The sequence below is a fragment of the Ictidomys tridecemlineatus genome, chromosome 10, assembly GCF_052094955.1.
Source record: "Ictidomys tridecemlineatus isolate mIctTri1 chromosome 10, mIctTri1.hap1, whole genome shotgun sequence".
Classification (NCBI taxonomy): domain Eukaryota; kingdom Metazoa; phylum Chordata; class Mammalia; order Rodentia; family Sciuridae; genus Ictidomys; species Ictidomys tridecemlineatus.
This window is the reverse complement of record NC_135486.1, coordinates 130,619,292-130,641,413: the sequence shown is the minus strand read 5'-3', so window position 1 is coordinate 130,641,413 and position 22,122 is coordinate 130,619,292. Positions and strand designations below refer to the sequence as shown.

Genomic DNA, 22,122 nt, shown 5'->3' with positions numbered 1-22,122 from the left:
TGCTCTGGGCCAGGTGCAAGAGAATATCATGGTGGAAGGGTATGGTGGAGGGAAGCAGCTCAGAATACGGCACCAGGAAGCAGAGTTCAGCTCACCAGGGACAAAATGCCTCCCCTAAAGACTGCCTCCAGTGCCCCACCTCGCCCAGCTACATCCTACCTACAGTTACCACCCAGTCAATCCATTCCAGTGGATTACCATACTGATTAGGTCAATATTCTCATAACCTGATCATTTCTCTAACTTTCTTGCATTGTTTCACACATGGGCTATTGGGGGACACCTCATATCTAAACCCTAACAACTTATTTCAAGAGGTGCCGTAGAGGACATAGGTTTGGGATGATACAGATGCTCACATCTGATGAACAACTGGCTGATTCTTCCTTGAAGGATGATTTTAGGAAGCTTGTCAGTCATTAAATATGTTGCATTAGAGCATAATTACGTTTACAAATACTGTTTTTGTTGTCTTGAATTAAAATTTTTACTTCATCAATAATGTGTATAAAAGCAGTTGGCATGTGCAAGGCACTCAAAAAAGTTTGCAGTCTGAGCTTGCCTCTATTATACGTATTATTGTAGATGCTAGGAGCCCCTCTTCATGTATCCCCACAATCTTCCTAATGAGATGCTATTTCTATTCCTGTCCCAACTTATATAATGAGGAAACATCAAGTTGGGAGAAATGAGCCTATACAGGTATCTCTTGCCTGCTTTGAGGGGATATTTGCCAGTGAACACTTTTATACTCTTCTTGGGGCCTTTTGTCCTATTATGATTTATGGAATTAAGAAGTGATGAGTTTCGCTAACTTCTCAGCATAGAAGATCTAGCTTCTTCATCATGCAGCATTATGTTATGAAAAAAATTTATACCACATTATAGAAGGTTATAAATGCTCTGAGAATGTCAGATCATTCAAACTGCAACAAAATATGTCCAAGAGGAGATGCAAGAAAGGTTTGGTCTGAGTCAAAGACAGGAGGGTTAGGAGCCAGGATGGGTCTCAGATGTCCACTGATCTCAGACCTCCATCCTTTAATCACATACTTAGAAGAGCTCAATCCAGTGATACTGGATTCCTGCTCCCATTCTGCTATTTTTTCCCCTTCTATATAGCTTGACATAAACATCAACAATAGCTGGATGCATTTCACCAAAGAGAGGAGTTTGAGAAGTTATGGTGTGGTGGATGTCATTTCAGAAATGTTATATGCTCATAATTCCTCTGTTGAGTCACCAGCCCACACTATGATGTTGGGTTTTAAATTCACAAGCTTAAGTCTTACCTGACATCCTCCCCCTCAAATGTCTCACAGGTACCTCAAACTCAGTCTGCCCAAAACTGAACCATTTTTCCCCCAAAGCAAAAACTATCAACTTAGATCATTTTGCCTCTTGTTGACACCTGGCAATGTCTCGGGACATTTTTGGTTGTCATGAGTTGGGTGGGGGCGCTCCTGACATTGAGTGGGTAGAAACAATGGATGTAAAACATCCTACAATGTATAGGATGGCCCTCTATAACAACAAACCATCTGGATTCAAATGTCAATAGTGCTGAGACCGAGACACCAGCTGGATATCTCCATTTTTGGTGAAAGAAAAGTTCAACACAACAGCCCTTTTCCTTCACCTTCAACACCAAGGGATTTCTAACTTCTTTCAACTCCCTAATGTTTCAAACCCAAATTCTTTTCTCTATTTGCAAGACTACTGTTTCCTTCATGACCCTGTCGTCACTTCCAAGGATGGTTACAAGTATCCTTATTTGTCTCTAATTCGCTTCCTGCAATGCTGGTTGAGTCACCTTTGAACTGAGTCAACTTCCTCTTGACACCTTCTGCCTCCCTCTTGATTTTCAGTCTCCCATCATCACACACAAGACCCTCATGATGAAAGAGCCCTCTTCTCTTCTCCAAGACTCAGATCTCATCTCTGACCTTGCTCTGTCCTCTAATTATAACCACAGAAGATTTCCCGTAGCTTCTCATATATATCATGGCTCTCATATGCCAGTGTCTTTGTACCCCAGCAGTCCTCTGCCTGGAAGACACTTCGTCCATGCCACCAGCCCCACTGAGAGACTTACCCTCTCCTTCCCCCCAGTCTTGTACTCTTGGATGCTCTTCCTGGCTGGGCAGCTTGTTTTCTTTGCTCCTCTAAAACTTCTTCAATTTTCTTCCCAACTCTGTGTCCCAGGTAGTTTACCTCTGTAGACTATACCAAAGAGCTCCTTTGACCTTGGGTTTCTGATTGGGTTTGACCAATGGGGGTGTTAACAAGAGACCAGAGGGTAGAAGAGATATTGGGACATTTATTCCATCTGCTTCTTCCTTACAGGACAGACGCTGGCTTCCTTCATCTAAACCCACAGCTTGTGTCTGGCAGCCATCTGTCACAGCTCCAGTTCTTGCTGGGCTCCACTAACTGCTCTTTCAGGCTTAGTGGCAGTACCAACTTCCTACTGTTGCTAGCCCTGAGGGCACTTCCTTTGAAACAGTCTCTTCATTAAATTCTCTTCAATCTTGCCTTTGAGGGCTCTGGAATCATATATTCTGCTAATGCCAAGGCATTGTACAATCATTGCCTTTTTACATATCTGTCTTCCAACAGATATGTGTATTCTTTGGAGAGTGAGAACTTTATTCTCTTTTGTATTTTAGTAGCCTAGTGCAGAATTGTGATGGGGCTGTTGTTCAGAGAGTGAAAGTGGTATATGAACGAACATTCTTATCATCATACTCCCTTCTCTGCACATCCATAGGGTGGTGACACTCTGAAGACCTTCGGAAAGACTCAATGAGATGTGCATAATCAGATCCTGTGGATATTTTATTTCAGCACAAAGGCCCCTGTCCAGAGAGCCTGAGAAACAGGCTGGCTAATCTGGAGCAGGAAGAGGCCCTGCCAGGAGGAGTATGGGCAGAGAAACAAAGCAGAGTAACATACTAGGCTTTTTTGTTGGCTTGTCTGATAACTGCCTTGGGATGGGGTTGGGAAGTAGATGCAGACAGGCTCATTTTTTTTTTACTTGTTCTAATTAATTATACATATAGGATGCATTTTGACACATTGTACACACATGGAGCACAACTTCTCATTCCTCTGGCTGTACATGATGCAGAGTCACACCAGTAGTGTAATCATACATGTGTGTAGGGTAATAATGTCTCTTTATACCATCCTTCCAATCCCCACAGCCCCACCCCTCTGTACAAACCAAAGTTCCTTCATTCTTCCCTATCCCCCCACCTCTCTATGGATCAGTATCCGCTTATCAGAGAAAACATTTGGCTTTTGGTTTTTTGAGATTGGCTTATTTCACTTAGTATGATATTCTCTAGTTCCATCCATTTACCTGCAAATGCCATAATTTCCTCCCGACAGGCTCTTTGGCAGGACAGAGGCAACAAAGCTCTGCTAGTGATTCCAGGGGTCTGGGGAAGGCATCTCTGCATCTGCAGCTCATTCCCCATCCCTATGTTCAGATTGGAGTATATGATTCCTAATGGCCCCTTCCACACTGAAAATGTAGTGGATACGTGTAGATTTAGCCTTCTGCATGGCCTATCCTCCCTCTCTTTGTCACCTCACGTGGTCAAATGGGTTGATTCCACACCTGAGTTCAAGGGTGGGCATGTGACCCAGGCCGGAATAACAAGGGCATCAGATTCCCCCAGATAATGCAATCATTCGGGGACAGTCACACAGTGCATTCCATCTCCTATTGCTATGATGTTAGGCCCAGGAATGAGCTCATGACCTGGGTGGTTAAGTCTCAATGCTGGGACTTTAAACCGTGAATGAAGAGGATCTCTATGCTAGAGTCAATAAAGAGGGCAAAGTATAATTCAGGAGCTGTTGGCAGCCACGGTATCACTACAGGGGAGAACACCCATGATAAAAAAACAGAATGGAGAGATGTAGAGAATAAGACTGGTTCCTGATCACACTTGCAGCCTGTATAGACACCATTATAGCTGGAACCAGTTACCTGTTTACTTCTTAATTACGAGAGCCAATAAATTCTATTCCACTCGTTCATTCCACTTAAGAGAGACTGAGTTGAGCTCTCTACTATCTGTGACCAAAGGATTCCTGACCTATAATAGAAACTCTATTTTTCTTTAAATTTTAAAACAGGCACAAAAAGTTGCATGCAATAGGATTCCATTTATAAGAAATTTCCATAAGAGACAAATCCATAAGAGGTACAAAGTAAATTCGTGGTTTTTAGGGGCTGGTAAAATGTTTAGTAACACTAATGAACACCAGGATTCTTTTGGGGTGATGAAAACATTCTGAAATTAGATAGTGGAGATGGTTGCACAACCCTGTGAATATAACAAAAACAACTAAACGGCACACTTTAAAATGGTGAGTTATGTGATGAGTTGTATTTCAACCAAAAAACAGAAAAAAAAATTGTCATTACAGTCATTGAAGTCCCCCCAGGGAGTAAATGGAAGCATCAGCCTCCTCATTTCCTCACCATGAGGGATAGAAGTTACTGAAGCAAACAATGCAGAATTGGAAAATGCTTTATTTCAGGGGAATACAAAGTTAGTGAAATACAAGGGAGGGGGAATGTTATGATAACCTGGAATAACAGAAGGAATGGTCACCAGTGTTGCTTTCCAACTACAAACATGAATGGGGACCTTAGTATTTAAGGTTAAAACATGATAAGCACAAGCTATAAGTCACTGGGGAGTGGGCTTCCCTCATTTGATCTAGAAATTATGAAACAATCAGGGGCAGCAACCCTGGAGCTGTAGCATCCATCTCAACACAAAATTCTTCTGTTTCATTTACCAGATGACCAGGAATCATACACTAGTTTGGCTGCCACCATGTCTTCTATTGCCATTCCTGGAATGAACAGAAATTTGGGTCACTTTTTGTCAGAACAATGCCCAAAACGACCCAGGCCCTGTGACTGGCAGTTTTCTGATAATATTGTACATGCTGCTAATGCCCATCAGGATAATAGGGACTGCTATCCGGAGGTGAGTTCAGGCTTGGATAGTTCTGCAAAGGGCAGGGCAAGGCAAATGTGTGTCCATCAAGGCCTAGTTCAGAGGTCAGCATACTTTAGAGTCAGATGGTAAATATATTCAGCTTTGTGGGCCACATGGTCTCTGTGACAAGTACTCAACCCTGACTCTGACAGTGGAAAAGCAGCTGTCGATGATAGGTCAGTCAATGGGCCAGCCTGTGTTCAGATACAACTTTATGGAAACTCAAATTTGAAATTCTGTCATTTTCATGTGTCATGAAATACTATCTTTCTGGTTTTTCATCTCCTAATCATTTGAAAATGTGAAATAATTTCTTTGTTTTTACAAAAAAAAAAAAAAGTTTCTATCTCCTGGGCCCTACAGAAACATGTGGTTGGCCAAGTTTGGCCCCATGGTCTGTAGTTGCTGACCTCTGGTCTGGTTCAACCCTGCATCCTTTGCATCTCCACTTTGTCTTGTTTAGCTTGAGCATCCCTAATCTGAAAATCTAAAACCCCAAATGCTCTGAAATCTGAAACTTTTTGAAGATCAATTTTGAAGCATTACAGATTTCAGATTTTCAGATCAGGGATGCTCAATCAGAGCAGCCTGTTAAAATATTCTAAAATTGAAAACACCTCTGGTCCCAAAAATTTTGGATAAGGGACACTGGATCTGTAATTCTGAATATATACCTTAACTTTGCATCCAGCATAGATGCATAAAGGTGTTCAGATGAAAAGATATGACAGTAAACCAATCCCCAAAAGGGAGAAAACAGAATACTGCTCAAAAGGGGAGTGCAGGTTTCTGCTGCATTTGGCCTCTTTAAGGAGGTTGGCTGTCCTCTGGTCTGCTGTGAAACCTGAAACTTTCAGACACAACAGGATCAATGGGATGTCTCTGAACCAAATTCTGCATAAAGCTTATACTGTCTTTTTGCCTGTCTTCAAGTACCTGAGAGATTTAAAAAATGTTTAATAACTGGCAAGGCATGGCTACTAAACCATACCATGGCTTCTGGGTGGGCCAGAGCCCTCCTAATACTCTGCCAAGCATTTGAGCTTGTTATGAAGTATGGAAGTCTTAAGAGAAGGGCAGAGGGCACTCCTGAGGGGCTCAAGGTAGCAACTATATAGCAACAAGTTTGGGATTAATTCAGTATTGAAGGCCTATCAATTGAATGTGTTCTGTTCCCATGCACTTCTATTCTCTTAAATCTGGTAGAGTGGAAGAGGTGAGCCCAGGGGCCCAGAGGGGAGCCACTGGGAGCCCAGTCTTGTTGGGTTTCTACCTGTGCCAGCTCAGGTAGTTTATAGCTCCCATGAACCATATCGTGTGAGAAGCAAGGAGGAGGGTAGGGAAGGAGGGAACAAAGAGGTGTCAGGCTGAGCTTCCTATCTGAATCTCTTTCAGGCTTGGATAAGGGACACTGTTCTCCCTGCCCCCACCTCTGAAAGCTCAAAAGGGGAGTGCAGATCATTCATTTAGATCTAAGCCTGAATGATAGCACCATTCAGTTTCCAAGTACCTCTCACTTAATCCTCATAACAATTCAGAGTAACAGGTGCTGAAGAATGCGTGGCTCCGAGATGTCAGGACGAGGACACACACCCAGTACGTGGCAGAGAAGGGACTCCAACCCAGGACTTCCCGACATGTCTTAGTGCAGTGAACTTCCCAGAGTTCACTGCACTAAGACATGTCAATAATTGACTGGCGTGGTGGACTCAACAGTGATCCAGCCCCAGGGCCTGTTGACTCATTTCTCTTTGCCCCACTTGGGAAGCCTGCCTGTGCTCTGGCTGGATTTGTGCCCAGGGAGCAATGGATCTTACCCAGAGACTTGAACACCGTGGTCTTCTCACAGTGGGCAGGCTTCATGCCCTTCACGACTTCCCCCAGCTCAGCGAAGATCTCAGCCTGAGAAACAAACACACAGCGACTAAGGGAAGGAGCCAGAGTCTGCTCGGGGTTGGCTTCAAGGGCTGAACTTGATAAAAGACCATGTGGAAACTGGATGCTGTCCCCTGAAATCCTTTCTGATGCCATGAACGCAGACAGCTGAGCTTGCATGGAGCGGGGTGGCCTGCCAGGTCCCCATCTCAGTGAGGAAATAGACGTGTCTTGATCTGAACATGCATTCTGGCTGCCCCCTTCTTGCTTCTATGCCCTGATTACAAGGGAAAAAGGCACCCAAAAGGGGATCAACCACAGTCCTATTGTCCTGGCCACATGGGGAAGCTTTCTAGGCTGCAATAGGCTCCCATCTCCTAATCCTACTTCCTTATAAGAAGGTCCAATGGAACCCCCCCCCCAGCTTCTCTCTCCTGGCAGAGAGTTCAGGAAAACACATGCCATCACCATAATGGCCATATTTTTCTGGAATTGGATTAAAAAGGGTGGAGTGATGTTTAGGAGCTTCTTCCCCATCAGGAAGTGAGTGGACCAAGGTCTGGAAGAGGATAAACTGAAGGGGAAGTTAGTGAAACCCTGGGATCCAGTCCAGGCCAGACAACAGCTGTGCCAGGCGGGACAGGAGGCTCACCCCTGACAACAGGACATCCCCTGACTCCTTCAGGGCAGCCTCCCGGGAATCCACATACAACACGGCCTGCTCCATGAGTTCATCATCCAGCTCCCGCCAGTCAGGTCTGCTGGCTCCGACGGCTAGGAGACAGCAAGACAAAACCTCAGCCCAGAAGAGTCCCAAGGGATACTCATCAGGACAAGACATTCAAGAGAGCTGAACAAAGGTCATGTGGGAATATTCAGACTTGGAAAACCACCTCACTCCCTAGGCCAAGCAGCCCCACCCAATTGGTAAGACCAAATATTATTAAAAATAATTCTTACCATTTTTTTCCCTTTCTGTTTTAGATTCTACCTTATTCCTAAAATATTTTGAGGCTACTTAGCATTCATTTATTGGATACTTACTGTGGGGTGTCTTACATACACTATTTATGGTCTTTACAAGTACACTTTGATGTCTGATTCCCATTTAACAGACACACAAATTGAGGCTTTGAGGGGTGGACTCTTAAGGTTCCATCTCATCCTGAATCCAGGTTTGAGAGTGCCTCTTACCAGAAGTGATGGTATCTTAATAAAAACCTTGAAACAGAGCTTATTCACACCCAGGCTCCTTATCTTCTGGTTTAGTTTCCAATCATTACCACTCCTCATTCCTAAACACTTTTCTTTGAACTCATGAGAAAATAGCACAATGTCAAGGTCACAGGGAAGCCCTAATAGAAGGAAGGCTGGCTCCTTCCTGGCCTTGAGCATTCACAACCTCCACAGAGCCCAGGACCAGAACAATGAATCCCATACATCGTGCCTCCTGCTACGGGGACACAAGATAATGCAGAGCCTGCAACCAAATGCCTGCAGAGCCAGGCAGGTAATGGAAAGGAGCAGAGTTGATAGAGGCACCAGATTGGAAATGGTGGAGGCCACGAAACACAGAAGGGAGCCGGCCTTCTCCAGGGGATGGTCATTGTTCAGTTCCAGCTAACTACTGCCATGTGTGAATCACTTGTCACTGTTACCAGATATCCCCATTTTTTTTTTTTAAGAGACCGGAAATCTATTTGCAAGTGTTATTTCTTGATTTCTCTAAGGTCCAAACAAAACAGGCTGGCTGGATCCAGCTCAGGGCAGTTAGTCTTTGAAAACTGCTGTGAAGTCTTTTCCAAGTAGAAGGCAGCCTTTAAGTGTTTTCTTGCACTGACTTCCAGTTTGCTCAACTGTTCTCCTCCTCCTGTTTGCCCTCACTCTAATTTTCAAAGAGAGTAGTGTAAAACTGTCCATCTTGAAGGTCGTTGGTGCGGGGGAGTTCTATAGAACAACAGCACTAGCTATTGAAGCTCGTAAATAAATCATAAGCTGGTGGGAAAAAAAAGCCTCCAGTTTCTCAGGGCATCCCTCATTCTGCAGTGTTCCCCTCAGTTCTCTGCTGCCCGTGAGCTCTCAAAGGGTTGTTTGAGGTTACTTAGGCAGATGGAGGTGGGCCAGGCAGCGAAGGAGGGGCCCAACTCAGAAAAACTGAGGGACTAGAAAGACTTGCGGGTCAGAAGACTGGCTGGTGGGCTGGGGGACAGGGGATGTAAGTGTGGGGGAGGTTGGAATCAGGCCTCCTCTCAGCTGAGCTGTAAACCAGGTAAAGTCTGTTGGTGTTTCCCTGTTGTCTGTGGGGACGAGCTTTTTTTGAAGTACACTTGGTGCCTCTGTGAATACAGACAGTAATTTTGTCCCTAGGCAAGGGAACCAGAAGAGATACCTTGGTTCAAGATCAAGTCAGATCTTCATGGAGGGAGTTCTCTGCTATTGACTGAGGATGAGGAAAGGGGAAGGTCCCTAGGAATTGAGACCCTCTGTTCTACAACACAATGGACTAAATACTGTCACAACGATGTGGCCTGGAAGAAAACCCTGAACAACTTGATGAGATTACAGCCTAGAAAACACCTGATTTCACCCTGGGAGACTTCTGAGCAGAAGACCTAGCTAACCCATGGCCAGACTCCTGAACCACGGAAACTGTGAAGACAGTTTTAGGTTGAAAAACAAAAAAAATCAAATCGTCTTGGTGGAGATTCAGCTCAGGCCCTGGGAACCCACTTCACCAAGAACTGATTCCTTTTGATTCCCCCAAGTCCTTCCAGAAAAAGTTTTAATTTCCAAAAACCACCTCTTCCCTACTCTCTGGACCTACCTTATAACAACAGTCCAACGCAAACTGGGACCTTGATTTTACTTTGGTGCGTTCCTTAAACATGCCATGATCACTGTCACCCCTGAGGTCTTTGCATTCACCGTCATCTGCCTGCAGTGCCTTTCCTTCAGCTCCTGGCATGGCTGGCTCTTCCTCATCATTTAGGTTACAACTGAAAAACTGCCTCCTCAGAGAGCTGATCAGACAACTCTATGGATAGGACCTACCTCCACGTCCGCCCTCTGCTTCACTATCAAGTTCTGTCATGGTCCTGTTTCCTTCAGAAAGGCTCATCTTTAGCAGAAGCTCTCTCTGTGTCTGTTTCTATCTCCCCTCATTAGAATGTAACCACCAGGAGAGTAGTGACCTCAAGTGCCTAATTAATTGTGGCATCCCCAGCACGGAGATCAATGCCTGGTGCATGGTAGAAATTTAATAAATGCTTATAAATGAACACATATCACTGACTTGGTCCTGCCTGCTCATCTGCCCAAGTGTACACAACTCCTAGCTTCTGAGTCTACATCACTGTGCTTGTCACTGAAACATAGGGCACTGGTACCATTTTCTGATGGCTCTGCTCATCAGAAGCCAGTCTTTTTTTGTGTGTGGGGGGAGTGGGTGGATACCAGGGATTGAACCTAGGGGTGCTTAACACTGAGCTACATACATCCCCAACTCTTTTATTTGTTTTTGAGACAGGGTCCTGCTAAGTTGCTTAGGTCCTCACTAAGTTGCTGAGGCTGGCTTTGAACCCACAAACCTCCAGCCTCAGCCTTCTGAGCTGCTGGGATTATAGACATGTGCCACGGCGCCTGGCTCAGTCTTATCAGAATATAATATGGAGCTTTGTTTAAGGCTTGGGCTCTAAGGACAGACTTGCCTCAGTTCAAATCCCCATCCTGCCACCAAGCACCACTGGCTTTGGGCAAATTACTTAATCTCTCTATGCCTTGGTTTATCCTACCTGTAAAAAAGGAGCCATGATAATTATGGTTACTACCTCTTGAGGTTGTTGTAAAGATTAAATAACATAATAAAAACTTTAGAACAGCACCTGCGGTGAAGTATTTGATATAGACCAGCTCTTGCTGTAGACTCAAAGGTGAATTAAAGATCTTCAGAGGCCCCAGATACCCTCAGCCTTAAACTCCTCTTCCCTCCTCTATCTCACCACACAAATTAAAAGCATTCACATGTCTTTTGTACTATAATTTCTTTGAAACATTTTATAGTTTTGTGTTTGAAAAACAAATGATTTCCTTTTGGCCTTTGAGATTTAAATTGCATCACATTTAAGAATGAAGCTGTGCTTTACCATTCACTGCAGTATTACATTTTATAGAACAGTGTTAGTGAAATATTTATCAGTTTCATAGTTGCAATTTCCTTTTTTCATATATATATGTGTGTGTGTGTGTGTGTATGTGTGTGTGTGTGTGTATATATATATATATATATATATATATATATATATATATATTTTCCCCCCCTTTCAGTACTGGGGATTGAACCCAGGGTGGCTCTACCACTGAGCTACATACCCAGCCCTTTGAAACTTTATTTATTTATTTATTTTTAAATTTCAGACAGGATTTCACTAAATTGACCAGATTAGCCTCAAACTATGTGGTCCCTTTGCCTCAGACTCCTGAGTTTCTGGGATTACAGATATGCACCACCATGTCTAGGTTCCTTTTCATACTTTGAGATATAAGATCTCCAAAGGCTCCCATGTTTCTGAGGTCCTCATAAAGCTTGGGCATTCTGCACAATGAGGAAACCAGCCCTGCGGTCCAGTCTAAGGAGGAGTCTTGGCCAAACCCTACCCGTGGCTCATGGAGCCCCTCTGCTTACCATTGATGTGAGCCCCAGTCTTCACCCATTCACCAAACAGAATGGGTTCTGTTGCCATGGTGACTGTGATGATCACATCAGCACCTGTCACAGCCTCTTGCACCGATGAACAGACCCGGACCTCTCCTTGCACTGTGTTTGCAAACTTCTCTGCATTTTCTTTGGTGCGGTTCCATATCCTTACCTTCATTCGGGGTAACAAGAGGGACACTGGTGTCATTTTTTTGTCTACTTATGTTACACCGGGTCCAGAGGTGCCAAAGGGAAATTTAACCTCTCTAGTTTAGGACTATGATAGATTCCATAGGGAATCTAAATCATTCCCTATGGAGAATGGACATTTGATCAAGGACATGTTTTATCTACAAATTTCCTCTATAAAAAGGATAGAAATTCTCTAGCTGTAGGCAAGGACACACAGCCTCAGTCGCTTAATAGCTACTATACCATTTACTGATTAGCAGAGCGAGTTCTGGAGCCAGGCAGAATTGGAATCAATCCTTGCTTTGTCCCTTACTGCTCCTGAAATGATTCTACCTCATTCAGCCTTAATTTTCATGTCTATAAAATGGAGATGATAACTAGGCAAAGTCAGTGTAGAACTCACACTTTATGCCTGAGACCTGTAAAGGAATCATAATGGGTGTGATATTCATAAAAAGTATCCGGCAGTGCTTTTGCATGGAATAACTTGATCTCTGCAAGGTATGCGGTGATCAAAGACCCAAAGGGTTGAAGGTGAATGGAGAAGCTGATGAAAAGTCCAAGAGTATGAGCTGGAATCAGGTTCCTGGAAGGTGCTGAGGTGGTGTTAAGGGATATCACTGACATAACTAGGGACTTGCTGGCTTGTTAACAGGTTTCAACATTTGGGTCTGGGGTTGTGAATCTTCAATTGAAAATAAGGCCTAAAGAATGTCTCACAAGGAAATATAGTAAATACAGACATAAACTTAAAGAAAGTTCATCAGCCAAGGTGAAAAACAATGCATTATGCATAGTCAAAAGCGAACAGCTAGCCATGTTACCCCTCTTGACCAGGGAACATCACAAATATCAGGGAATAATTAGATAATTTGGAAAAGTGATATTAGAGCATTCAACAAAAAGGATAAACTGAATGCCTGACATGATTAAAACTATAAAAAGCTAATGAAAGAATTTTAAAAAACATTAACCTCTTGTCTTTGAAAACAGATGAAAGGTCAATTTCCTATCTTAAATAATACCTCTTCTTTGGGAAGAAAATTCATTAAAAATTTTAAACATTCATACTTTAAATCTGTTCCACCTCTCTCATACACACACATAAAATAAAACAAAAATAGTATCATGGTATATGCACCTATAAAGGTACCAAAGGTGATTTCATATATATGTGTTTGTGTGTGTAAAAGGAAGTTTAGTAAAGTAGATGAGGGAGAACAGGGGAGAGGAGGATGGGAAGGGAAGTGGGGGTAGGGATTGACATCAAATTCCTTACATGCATGATTTTGTCAAAATGAATCCAAATACTATGTATAATTATAGTTCTCTAATAAAAATATTTTAAAAAGCATCAAACATTCTCAGTAGGAAGCATGAGTCATCACAGGGGAAAGGTGGGCCAATATACAGACTGCAGGAGGGGGATGCTGTGGCCTCCTGCTTGCTAAGCCTCATCCCTGGTTCCTGGATCCATAGACCTGGATATTTGAAAACTCCTAGATTTTTAGGAGTAAAAAACAGCACAGAGAGGGCTGAGAGGACCATCTATATGCAAGAGTTATAGTTCTTTAACTGATCAGGCGTGCTGCATCCCTGTGAACTGAGAAACTGACAAGAGGTTGCTATCAGGGGCTGGGGTTGTGGCTCAGTGGTAAAGCGCTCATGTAGCATGCTTGGGGCACCGAGTTCGATCCTCAGCACCACCTAATTTCATACTAATAAGACTAACTTTTGTTTTATTTTTGTATTGTCTGCTTAAAATTAAAAAATAAATATTTTTTTTTTAAAAAAAGAGGTTGTTATCAGAACTTCCTCTGATAATTACCTCCATCAAGACTTCTAGTGAAGAATTGTCTCGACTGGACCGTTCACCTAATTATTTCACAGAAACTCACGCTGCAGTGAAGGAATACAGACAGAGGTCACTGGCCACTCCCTCCCCACACCTCACCCTGAACTCACCTCCTTAAAGGAGAATTGCTCTGTGAAGATCTCATAATGGCTATAGGCCTGGACACCGGCCCCAAGGATGCACAGCACATCACTGTTGGGTGGTTTCAGAAACTAGGGGAGAAATGGGGTGGGAAAGGTCAAGGAAGAAATCGGCAGCCAGGTGAAAACAAATACAGTTTGAAAATCAGGCGACTTCTGCTCTATTCTTCAAGAGCTTGCAGGCAATCCCAGAGATGCCGTTGTGTGTTTCAGTTTACTCTCTGTTCAGTGAGGAGGAAAGAAGGTATTTTCAGCGAGCACCTAACCTATGCCAATACTTTACCCTCATGATCTCATTTAGTCTGGAGAAGGACCTTATGAGCTGGAAACTCCAATTATTATGCTCTTTTTATAGATAAGGAGATTGAGGTCCAGAGAAGTTAAATAACTTGATCGGGAGTCTAAAAGTACTAAATACCCCAGTGGAGCTCCAAATTCACATCTTCATGCTTCTAAAAAACATTCACAGTGAACTGCTGAGAAGGAGAAAAATTCAATTTGGTATTGTGAAATAAACCATAAATCTTAAATTTTTCTTTCAACTGTTCAGGATCTGATTAAGACAAATCTCATTAATTCTTTATTTTTTTATTTGTAGGATTTTGTGATCGACTTCTCTCCAGTGAAGTCTTTCTGTCCTCCCTGATAGAATCCACCCCTTCAAAATATGTGTTTGGAAATTCATTTTCAAAATTCATTTTCTTGTACTGGTCTTTAAGCCCCAAGGGGACAGAGTTAGTTTTATTTGAATAGAAATGGTACATGCAGTATGTGGTGGCACACGCCTATTATCCCAGCAACTCTGGAGGCTGAGGCAGCAGGAGATCAGCTTCAGAATTTTAGCAAAACCCTGTCTCAAAATAAGAAAAAATAAAAAAAATAGAAAGGGTTGGGGGTGTAACTCAGTGGTAAAGTGTTCCTGGTTCAATTTCCAGCACTATCCCTGCCACATAAGGGTAGATGCCTATTATGACCTATAAGAAATAGAATGGGGTTTCTCCATCTTGGCACTACAGAAATTTGGGCTGGGTCATTCTTCAGTGGGAAGAGGGCTGTCCTGTGCAGGATATGATAGCATACCTGATTTCTACCCATTAGATACCAGTAACACCTCTCACCTCTTTCCCCTTCAGTTGTGACAACTCAAAGTGTCTCCAAATATTGCTAATGTTTTTGGGGCAGATAGTGAAGTCCTCCTCCATTGTGAACTATGGATGTAGAGAAAGACATCCCTCACTTTTCAGACCATATTTATTAAGACAGATTGACCTCATCTGCCTTTTTTCTATTTAGTAAAAATTGAGGTTTTGTGTCTGCTGTTTATTATAATGCTACTTGCTAAAATTCTGGAGTATAACCTTAAAAGTGAAAAGTCTTCAGTGAAAAATCTTAACTCTGAATTCCCCATAAAACTCTTTTAAAAAGTCTCAGGACATTAGGATATTATCTCCCAAAGCTGCAGGAGGGATACTTTTTCTATGTTTAAAGAATCTGAGTTGAAATGTTTCAAAGAGACAAGATCCACAAGACTAATAATCCTATGCTCTTATCCAATAAATAGAATTAAGCAATATTACCATGTTTTTTCTGTTCATAGGTAATATAAATCTAATTTTGGAAGTACACTCGAGTTTCAGAAATTGTCAATGCTGGGAATAGGGCTATGAGTTTCAGCCTAAACTCTGAAATGTGAACCCAACTGTTCTAGGAGTGCAGATTGTGTGTGTGTGTGTGTGCGCGTATGTGTGTGTGTGTGTGTGTGTGTGTGTGTGTGTGTGTGCGCGCGCTGCTGGGGATTGAACCAAGGGCCTATGTATGCGAGGCAAGCACTCTACCAACAGAGCTATATCCCCAGCCCATAGATTTTTATTAATTCAAACAAACATAGTGTTCTGTGTAAAATGAGATCAATGATACTTGCTCTGTCTTCCTCAAAATCCAGATGATGGGTTGGAAACTATTTTGAAAAAGACCAAAGTCCTTCACAAATGTAAGGCAGTAAGATTCCTTCTGTTTCTAAATCATCAGCAAACTTATCACCAGCAAACGTTATCTCAAGCCGTCTCTTGATTATTTGGGTCTGATGTAATTAAAAACCATATCTGAAAGTCTCTTGATTATTTGGCTGTGGATGTAATTAAAAACCAGTTTGTCAAGGCGTGTTCTGTGATCTCCTCTCTTCATATGCAATTACCAGATTAGTCCTTGTTTCCTTCCCTCCCTGTAATATATTGAGAAAACCTTAACCTGCAATCTGAACCCCTGGCCTTGGCCGCTCCAATCCCCCCGGGGTCATGTTTCCATCAGTTTCCCATCATCCTTCTCCACTGAACATAAAAGCTTCCAGACCGCAACTGTTCCCAAAGACACCTCGTTTTCTAAGCCTCTTCTTCTTAACTCTAACCTCTAAAAAGACATTGTTATTATTATTTTTGGTGGGATACCTTGAGGCTGTTTAAAAATATTGTCAACCCATCACTTGTGATTCCTTCTGCCTACAGGGCTTCTCCACACTTTTGCATGGGTCACTCACTCACCACTTTGAGCCTTAATTCAAATGTCATTCTTTCAGTGAGGTCTTTCTTGAATACTTTAAAATGTCACCTCTTCCCTAATCCTCCTGATTTCTGCTTTACTTTCATCTTTCTAACATACTAAGTAGATTTCTGGGGGTTGTGGTTTGTTTTTCAGGGCTCTGAACACAGTAATAATTACTTATTGATCAATAAATATTAATTACACAATATTTGTTATTATTAAGGATTATTGATGCAATTTATTATTAGACTCAAAAGGCTTTTTTTTTCCTGTTGTTTATTTTTTTAAGCAAATCATACTCTGTGTTTTACTTTTCACTTTTATTTTATTTTTGATCTTTTCTGTGGGCATCTCTCTGTTTTGTTCACTATTGGATCCTCAACAGTTAGAAAAGTGTCTGGCAGCCAGGCACAGTGGCATACACCTGGAATGGAGGCTGAGACTGAGTCCGGAGGCTGAGGCAGGAGGCTAAGGCAGAGGATCATGGTTTCAAACGTCAGCCTCAGTGACTTAGCAAGGCCTTAAACAACTTAGCAAGACCCTGTCTCTAAATAACCTGTAAAAGGGTTAGGGATGTGGCTCAGTGGTTAAGTGCTGGAAGAAAAAAAAAAGGGCCTGGAATGTGGTAGCAGCTCAGTCAAAACTAGTTGAATGAATAAAAGAGTGTGGCTTAGATTTGGTCTGCTCACCCTCTGCCTCTTGTGCACTACTGGCTCTGTCCTATGGGGCAACCATACTGTTTTACCAGGTCTAATGTGGTACAGGGGTAAGAATGTAGTCCTAGGAGTTAGGTCAAGATTTACTACTTATTAGCTGTGTGATCCTGGGCAACTCACTGAGCCTCTCTGAGCACCTCTTCCTGGAAAATGGAGACAATAGAATCTACTCTGCAAAGTGGATGGGAATTATACATGTGAGGTATTTGGCATCGGGTCATGCATGCTAAGTGGCAGCTGATAATTTGGTGAATCACTGTGCCAATATCTTGTATTTGGCGTATGAAGTTCCAGCTATGTCCAAAGGAAGATGAGAATACATTCTTTATTCTCTGTTACTCTCTCAAGATTGAGGCACCCAACCCCACCCAGCAGTTCACCTTGATGGCACAGCCAGCCACTCATCTTACCTTGGTGGCGATGGCAGATACTGCAGCTGTTCTCTTTGCGGTAATGACATTTCCATCCATGACCTTGGAGGAAGTGGAGACAGTGAACAAGGGGTTCCCCTCTCTAGTGCTCAAACTGAGAGAAGCAGCTTTGAAAGAGAAGCCCTAAGAAGTATGAAGGTATCCTATAGAGAACGGGGGCTTATGTCAGAGTTGGATAGAATCCTTCCACTTATGAGACATGTAACTGAACATTTTAATCCCTAAGCATTGGTTTCATCACCTGTAAAAACAAAGATAATACAAGCCTTTCAGAGGGGTACTGAGAGGATTAAAGGCATTAGTGTATAGGGAAACTTCTAGCACGTGGTGAGTTCTTAACAACTAACCATCTTGTTTCCTTGTCCTGGGATTTTTAAACACCAAACTGAGGAGGAACTTGTGGGATAAGATTGTCATTTCAGGGCTGGGGCTATAGCTCAGTGGCAGAACGCCTGCCTAGCACATGTGAGGCACTGAGTTCAATTCCTAGCACCACATTAAAAAAAATAAATAAAAATCAAGGCATGATGTGAATCTACAACTACAAAAAAAAAATTACAAAAAAAAAAAAGATGGTCATTTCACATCTGTCAGGGGCCAAGAATTCCACATCAGTGGTGCTCACTCCAGCTGTTTATATGGGGGAGCTTGGTAAAGATACTATTCCCAGATACCTTCTTTAAATTAATTGAATCTGAATCAGAGGTAGAGCATATGCTCAGCATTTAGACCCTGTGTTCACTTCCTGACACAGAAAAAAAAAATATCCCCAGCCCTAAATCTTAAATCTCTAGGTTTAAGACCCAGACATCCTCATTTTCAAAAGCTCCCCCAGTGATTCTCATGCACAGTGAGGACTTCTGTTATGCCTGCTCAATAGCTGTCTTTTGCACTGACCTCCATTTATAAGTTATTCATCTTAGCTGACCTTCAAAAGGTAGGCATCATTATTCTCATTTTACAGAGGAGTACAGAATCACATAGTACTGAGCAGAAGCAGCAAGGATATAAGGTTCTGTCAAAGGCCCAGGAATCAGGCTCCAGGGGAACCACTGTTGCAGGTAGATAGTATGGATGTTATTACCATTGGATGAATTTAGGCTGGGAAGAGCTAGATATTCCACACAGAGGAGTGATGAACCATCAAGAGTCCTTGGGGAATCAGAAATTCAGGAAAGAGAGTTTAAAAGCCAGACTGAAGGACACTTAAGAGCATAAGCTCCATAGTCAGTCAGATAGACTTATGAGTGATTTTTGGGTCTTTCACTAACCAGCTATGTGACATGCAAAGTTGCTCTAGTAACCTGAGCCTCAGGGACATCATCAGAAATTGGGTGGAAGATGAAGCAGTAAAAACTCCCAAGGAGGAATTGTTAGAATTGAATGTGACTAGAATCTCCTGCCTGGCAGATAAGTGCTCAATTAAGTGGCAGTTAAAAAGGCTGTAGAGCACATCGTGGGCTTAGACTGAAGTCCTGCCATGCCACTTACTAGCTACATAGATTTGGGTAAGTTGGTCTCAGTTGCTGTATGACTTGATTTTCTCACCAACGAAGTGGGGGTAATATTTCCTGCCTCATAGGTGGTTTTCAAAATTAAGAGGGCTAATACATGTGAAGTGTTTAGAACAGGACACGACACATTAAAAACTGCTCAATAAATGTGAGGTACTGCTACTTTTTGATTCTATAGTTACATATTAAAACAGGTCACTGTGTACTCCTCAGAAGAGACCTCCACAGATTAGAGAACACCCTCCCCCATGTTGATAGGGATTCAGTAAATACATATTCTCTCAGCTCAAGCTGTGAGGTATCTGAGCAGATAAGACTATGTAGAAGAATGAGGACATTATTAGTTCCATGCTGTCACACACTGGAAGCAGCAGTGGGCTGGGTTACGCACCCTCAGACAGTCATACAAACAGACACACAGTTACAGGTAACCCTCTCTGTGGCTAGTACCCATTCATTGGTAGAGGGGACTTGGGGTCACAAGCAGAATGCCTCCCACTCATGCAGAACTAACTTTTGAGTCTAGCCCCGGCTCCACCTCCAGGATAAAGAGTTGCTCACCGCCAGCAGGGTGCCATTGCTAGGCTCCAAGAGTAGCACAATTGCCTGGTGCGAGGGAAGGGTGGATGTGGTGCTGTGGCCCTCATAGAAGGTGACCAACTTGGTGGTCAGGGCATCCTCTGCTGCACTGTAGACGGGCATGACCCCCAGGAAGCTACACGGAGAGAGGGAGCAGCTTCAAATCCTTCCCAATAACACTGGGGTCCCCCATAAAGTCCCCATCTGCCTTCTTTTCGGTTTCCTTCCCACAGCTCCACTCCTGACCCACATTACCTCTGCCCTTCCCTGCTTCCCTCTGCCCTTCTCTCATGCACTAAGCCACAAAGCTTAGTGTGTTCAGAAAACAACCCCAGGTCCGCCACTTATTAGCTCTGTGTACGCCTGGGTAAATCATTTAACCTCTCTTGGGTCTCTTTTCCCCGTCAATACCTCCTGATGTGGAGTCTGTTTGATTAAACCTGGTAACACCTGTAAAGCGCCCACTTAACAGAGGTTACCGAGGAAGTGGCAGCTGTCATTAGCAAGGATCAAGCAAGTCCTCTTTTCCCTTCTCCCGCAGCATCCCTTCCCTGCCTCCGGGTCCTTCTCCTCAGTGCCTCCGGACCTTTGCCCCGTCTTTCTCACTCACCCCCTGTGCTTGGCCACCGGCACCACGGTGCGCACGGGCTGCACGACTCCTCCGTCGGGGCCGCTGGAGAAGTTGGCCAGAGCCGCCTCCAGAGGCGGAATGAGGAGGCTGGAGCTTCGGAGGTGGTCCTGCACCTCGGCGGCGCTCAGGAACGCGGGCGCCCGGCTCATCTCGCCGCCTGCCTTCTAACCTCAGCCCGGCACTGACTGACACCCACGTTCCCCCCGGCGGCGCGCTATAAGAGCGCGCCCGCTGGGCTGCGGTGCCGCCTACTGGGCAGCGGCCAGTCCCCGGGGGCGGGGCAACATCGCCCCGCCCAGGCTTGTCTCCGCCCCCCGACTCCAAGAGCGAGTGGGGTGGGTGCTCCCCAGGGGTGGGATCCGCGTCAGGCCAGGAGTTAGAATTCTTGAGTCTACTTTCTTAATTCCTGGGATTAGCTCTAACTACATTCCTGGCAAGACGCGTTAGTGAGGGCTTTGGCACTCCATCTCCGCTCCTCCCCACCAACTCCGCTCTTGGCTACTGCCTTGGCAAAGGAGATGGGGAGATGGGGCACAGAATCCTGTGGCGAGCATCTCTTAGGTCTTAAGCTATTACCTGCTGCTAGATCTTGGATGAAAGGAGACAGGATTATTAAATACTTTGCTTTCAATTCTGTCCCCATCTGGAGGCTCCAATCCCAATCTTCCTCCCACCCACACTTCCCAGATGCCTGGCTATTAATGGCTTTAAGTGCAAAGCTATCTCTCAGGCTAACTAATCAAATTAACCTTCACCTTCGAGGAGAGAGTTCTCAAGGCAAGGTGTAATGACCTCAGTCGCACAAAGAGGCAAAATGCAGAGGTTTTTGTTTTGTTTTGTTTTCCCCAAGGAGTTCACATTGCACTTGAAGAAAGAGGACAGAAAGCACCCAGGAGGGAAATCAATGATGTACAGTAGTAACCCCTGGCTACTAAACCAGTCATATGGAAAGAACTTTGTGTAATTCAAAGAAAAGAGATTATTTTGACTTCGAGTGGTTAGATAGGAGTGTCATGAAAAAGCAGGAGAAACCAAGGCTTGGAATGATAATAATGATGACAATGATTATGATCACGATTATTATTGATATTATTGATATGTGCTAGTACAGCACCATGCATTTTACTGCATTATTTCACTTAATTATGCAATAATCTCTGAGGTATGTAGGTGGTGTTATGAGCCTTACTGTCCATTTTAGGCTCTGAGAAGGGAAGGATGATTCCAAGGTCACCCAGCAAGTTAACAGAAGAGTTGGGCTTTGCCTTTGGAATCAGATTCCAGATTCATACTCATGATCATTAAGCTATTCTGGCAGAGAGGGAGAAAGAGGACATTTCAGGTCAGGTGAAGCCCGGGTGTGCAAGGAATGTTGTCCAGTCCATGGGAACAGTGAGTTTGCCAGATGAGTTGGGCTAGAACTAGGGTCTAATGTCAGGAGCATCAGGAGCTAAAACTGGGATTGCTTCTTGAACACCATTGGCTAAGAGGGTATGATTCTTTGAAAAGAAATTACATACTCAGAAAGATTAAGTACTTAGAATACAAATATTTAGGATAACACAGATGAGCAAGAGTGGCATCTGGAATAAATACAATTTCTTGGTATTTTGGCTGGGCATTTCTTAGGAAATTGTCACATCATAATAGAGTGAGTGAGTAAAGAGTGAAAATATGTACCAATGAAGTGACAAATCATATATAATGCATTTGTCACAGTGTTTGGTACAGAGTAGCCATGTGATAACCAAGTTTTTAAAGTAGTATTACCAGGGAAAGCGGGAGGAGAAAGGAACATCCACATGCAAGCACAGAGAATTGGGAAAAGCTGGTTTTCACACAAGGAGGTTGAGCACCTCCACAGCTCTTGGGTTTACAGAATATTATGGCCCCTTATGTGTATTGTTATAATCATTATTATATAACATTTA

At 43.4% G+C, this 22,122-nt stretch overlaps 1 protein-coding gene across 1 annotated transcript; it reads right to left on the bottom strand.

The window, feature by feature from the left end:
• Nucleotides 1-4,531: 4,531 nt before the first annotated feature.
• On the bottom strand, nucleotides 4,532-20,448 carry Crym (crystallin mu). The gene is made up of 8 exons (XM_005323732.5): nucleotides 20,171-20,448; nucleotides 19,543-19,696; nucleotides 17,447-17,509; nucleotides 13,753-13,854; nucleotides 11,584-11,767; nucleotides 7,555-7,676; nucleotides 6,845-6,929; nucleotides 4,532-4,878 (listed from the first exon to the last, which is right to left on the bottom strand). Exons 1-8 carry the CDS (start codon nucleotides 20,338-20,340, stop codon nucleotides 4,814-4,816), a joined length of 945 nt encoding a protein of 314 aa, XP_005323789.2. The 5' UTR covers nucleotides 20,341-20,448; the 3' UTR covers nucleotides 4,532-4,813.
• Between the last annotated feature and the right edge of the window lie 1,674 nt (nucleotides 20,449-22,122).

Excerpts from the sequence above, each read along its gene's own strand:
- Crym (XM_005323732.5), bottom strand. The coding sequence starts at position 20,340 with ATGAGCCGGGCGCCCGCGTTCCTGAGCGCCGCCGAGGTGCAGGACCAC. Across the intron at positions 7,677-11,583 it reads GACTGGGGCTCACATCAATG|CCGTCGGAGCCAGCAGACCT; the intron begins GTAAGCAGAGGG and ends GCTGTCTCCTAG. Across the intron at positions 6,930-7,554 it reads GGGATGTCCTGTTGTCAGGG|GCTGAGATCTTCGCTGAGCT; the intron begins GTGAGCCTCCTG and ends TTTGTTTCTCAG.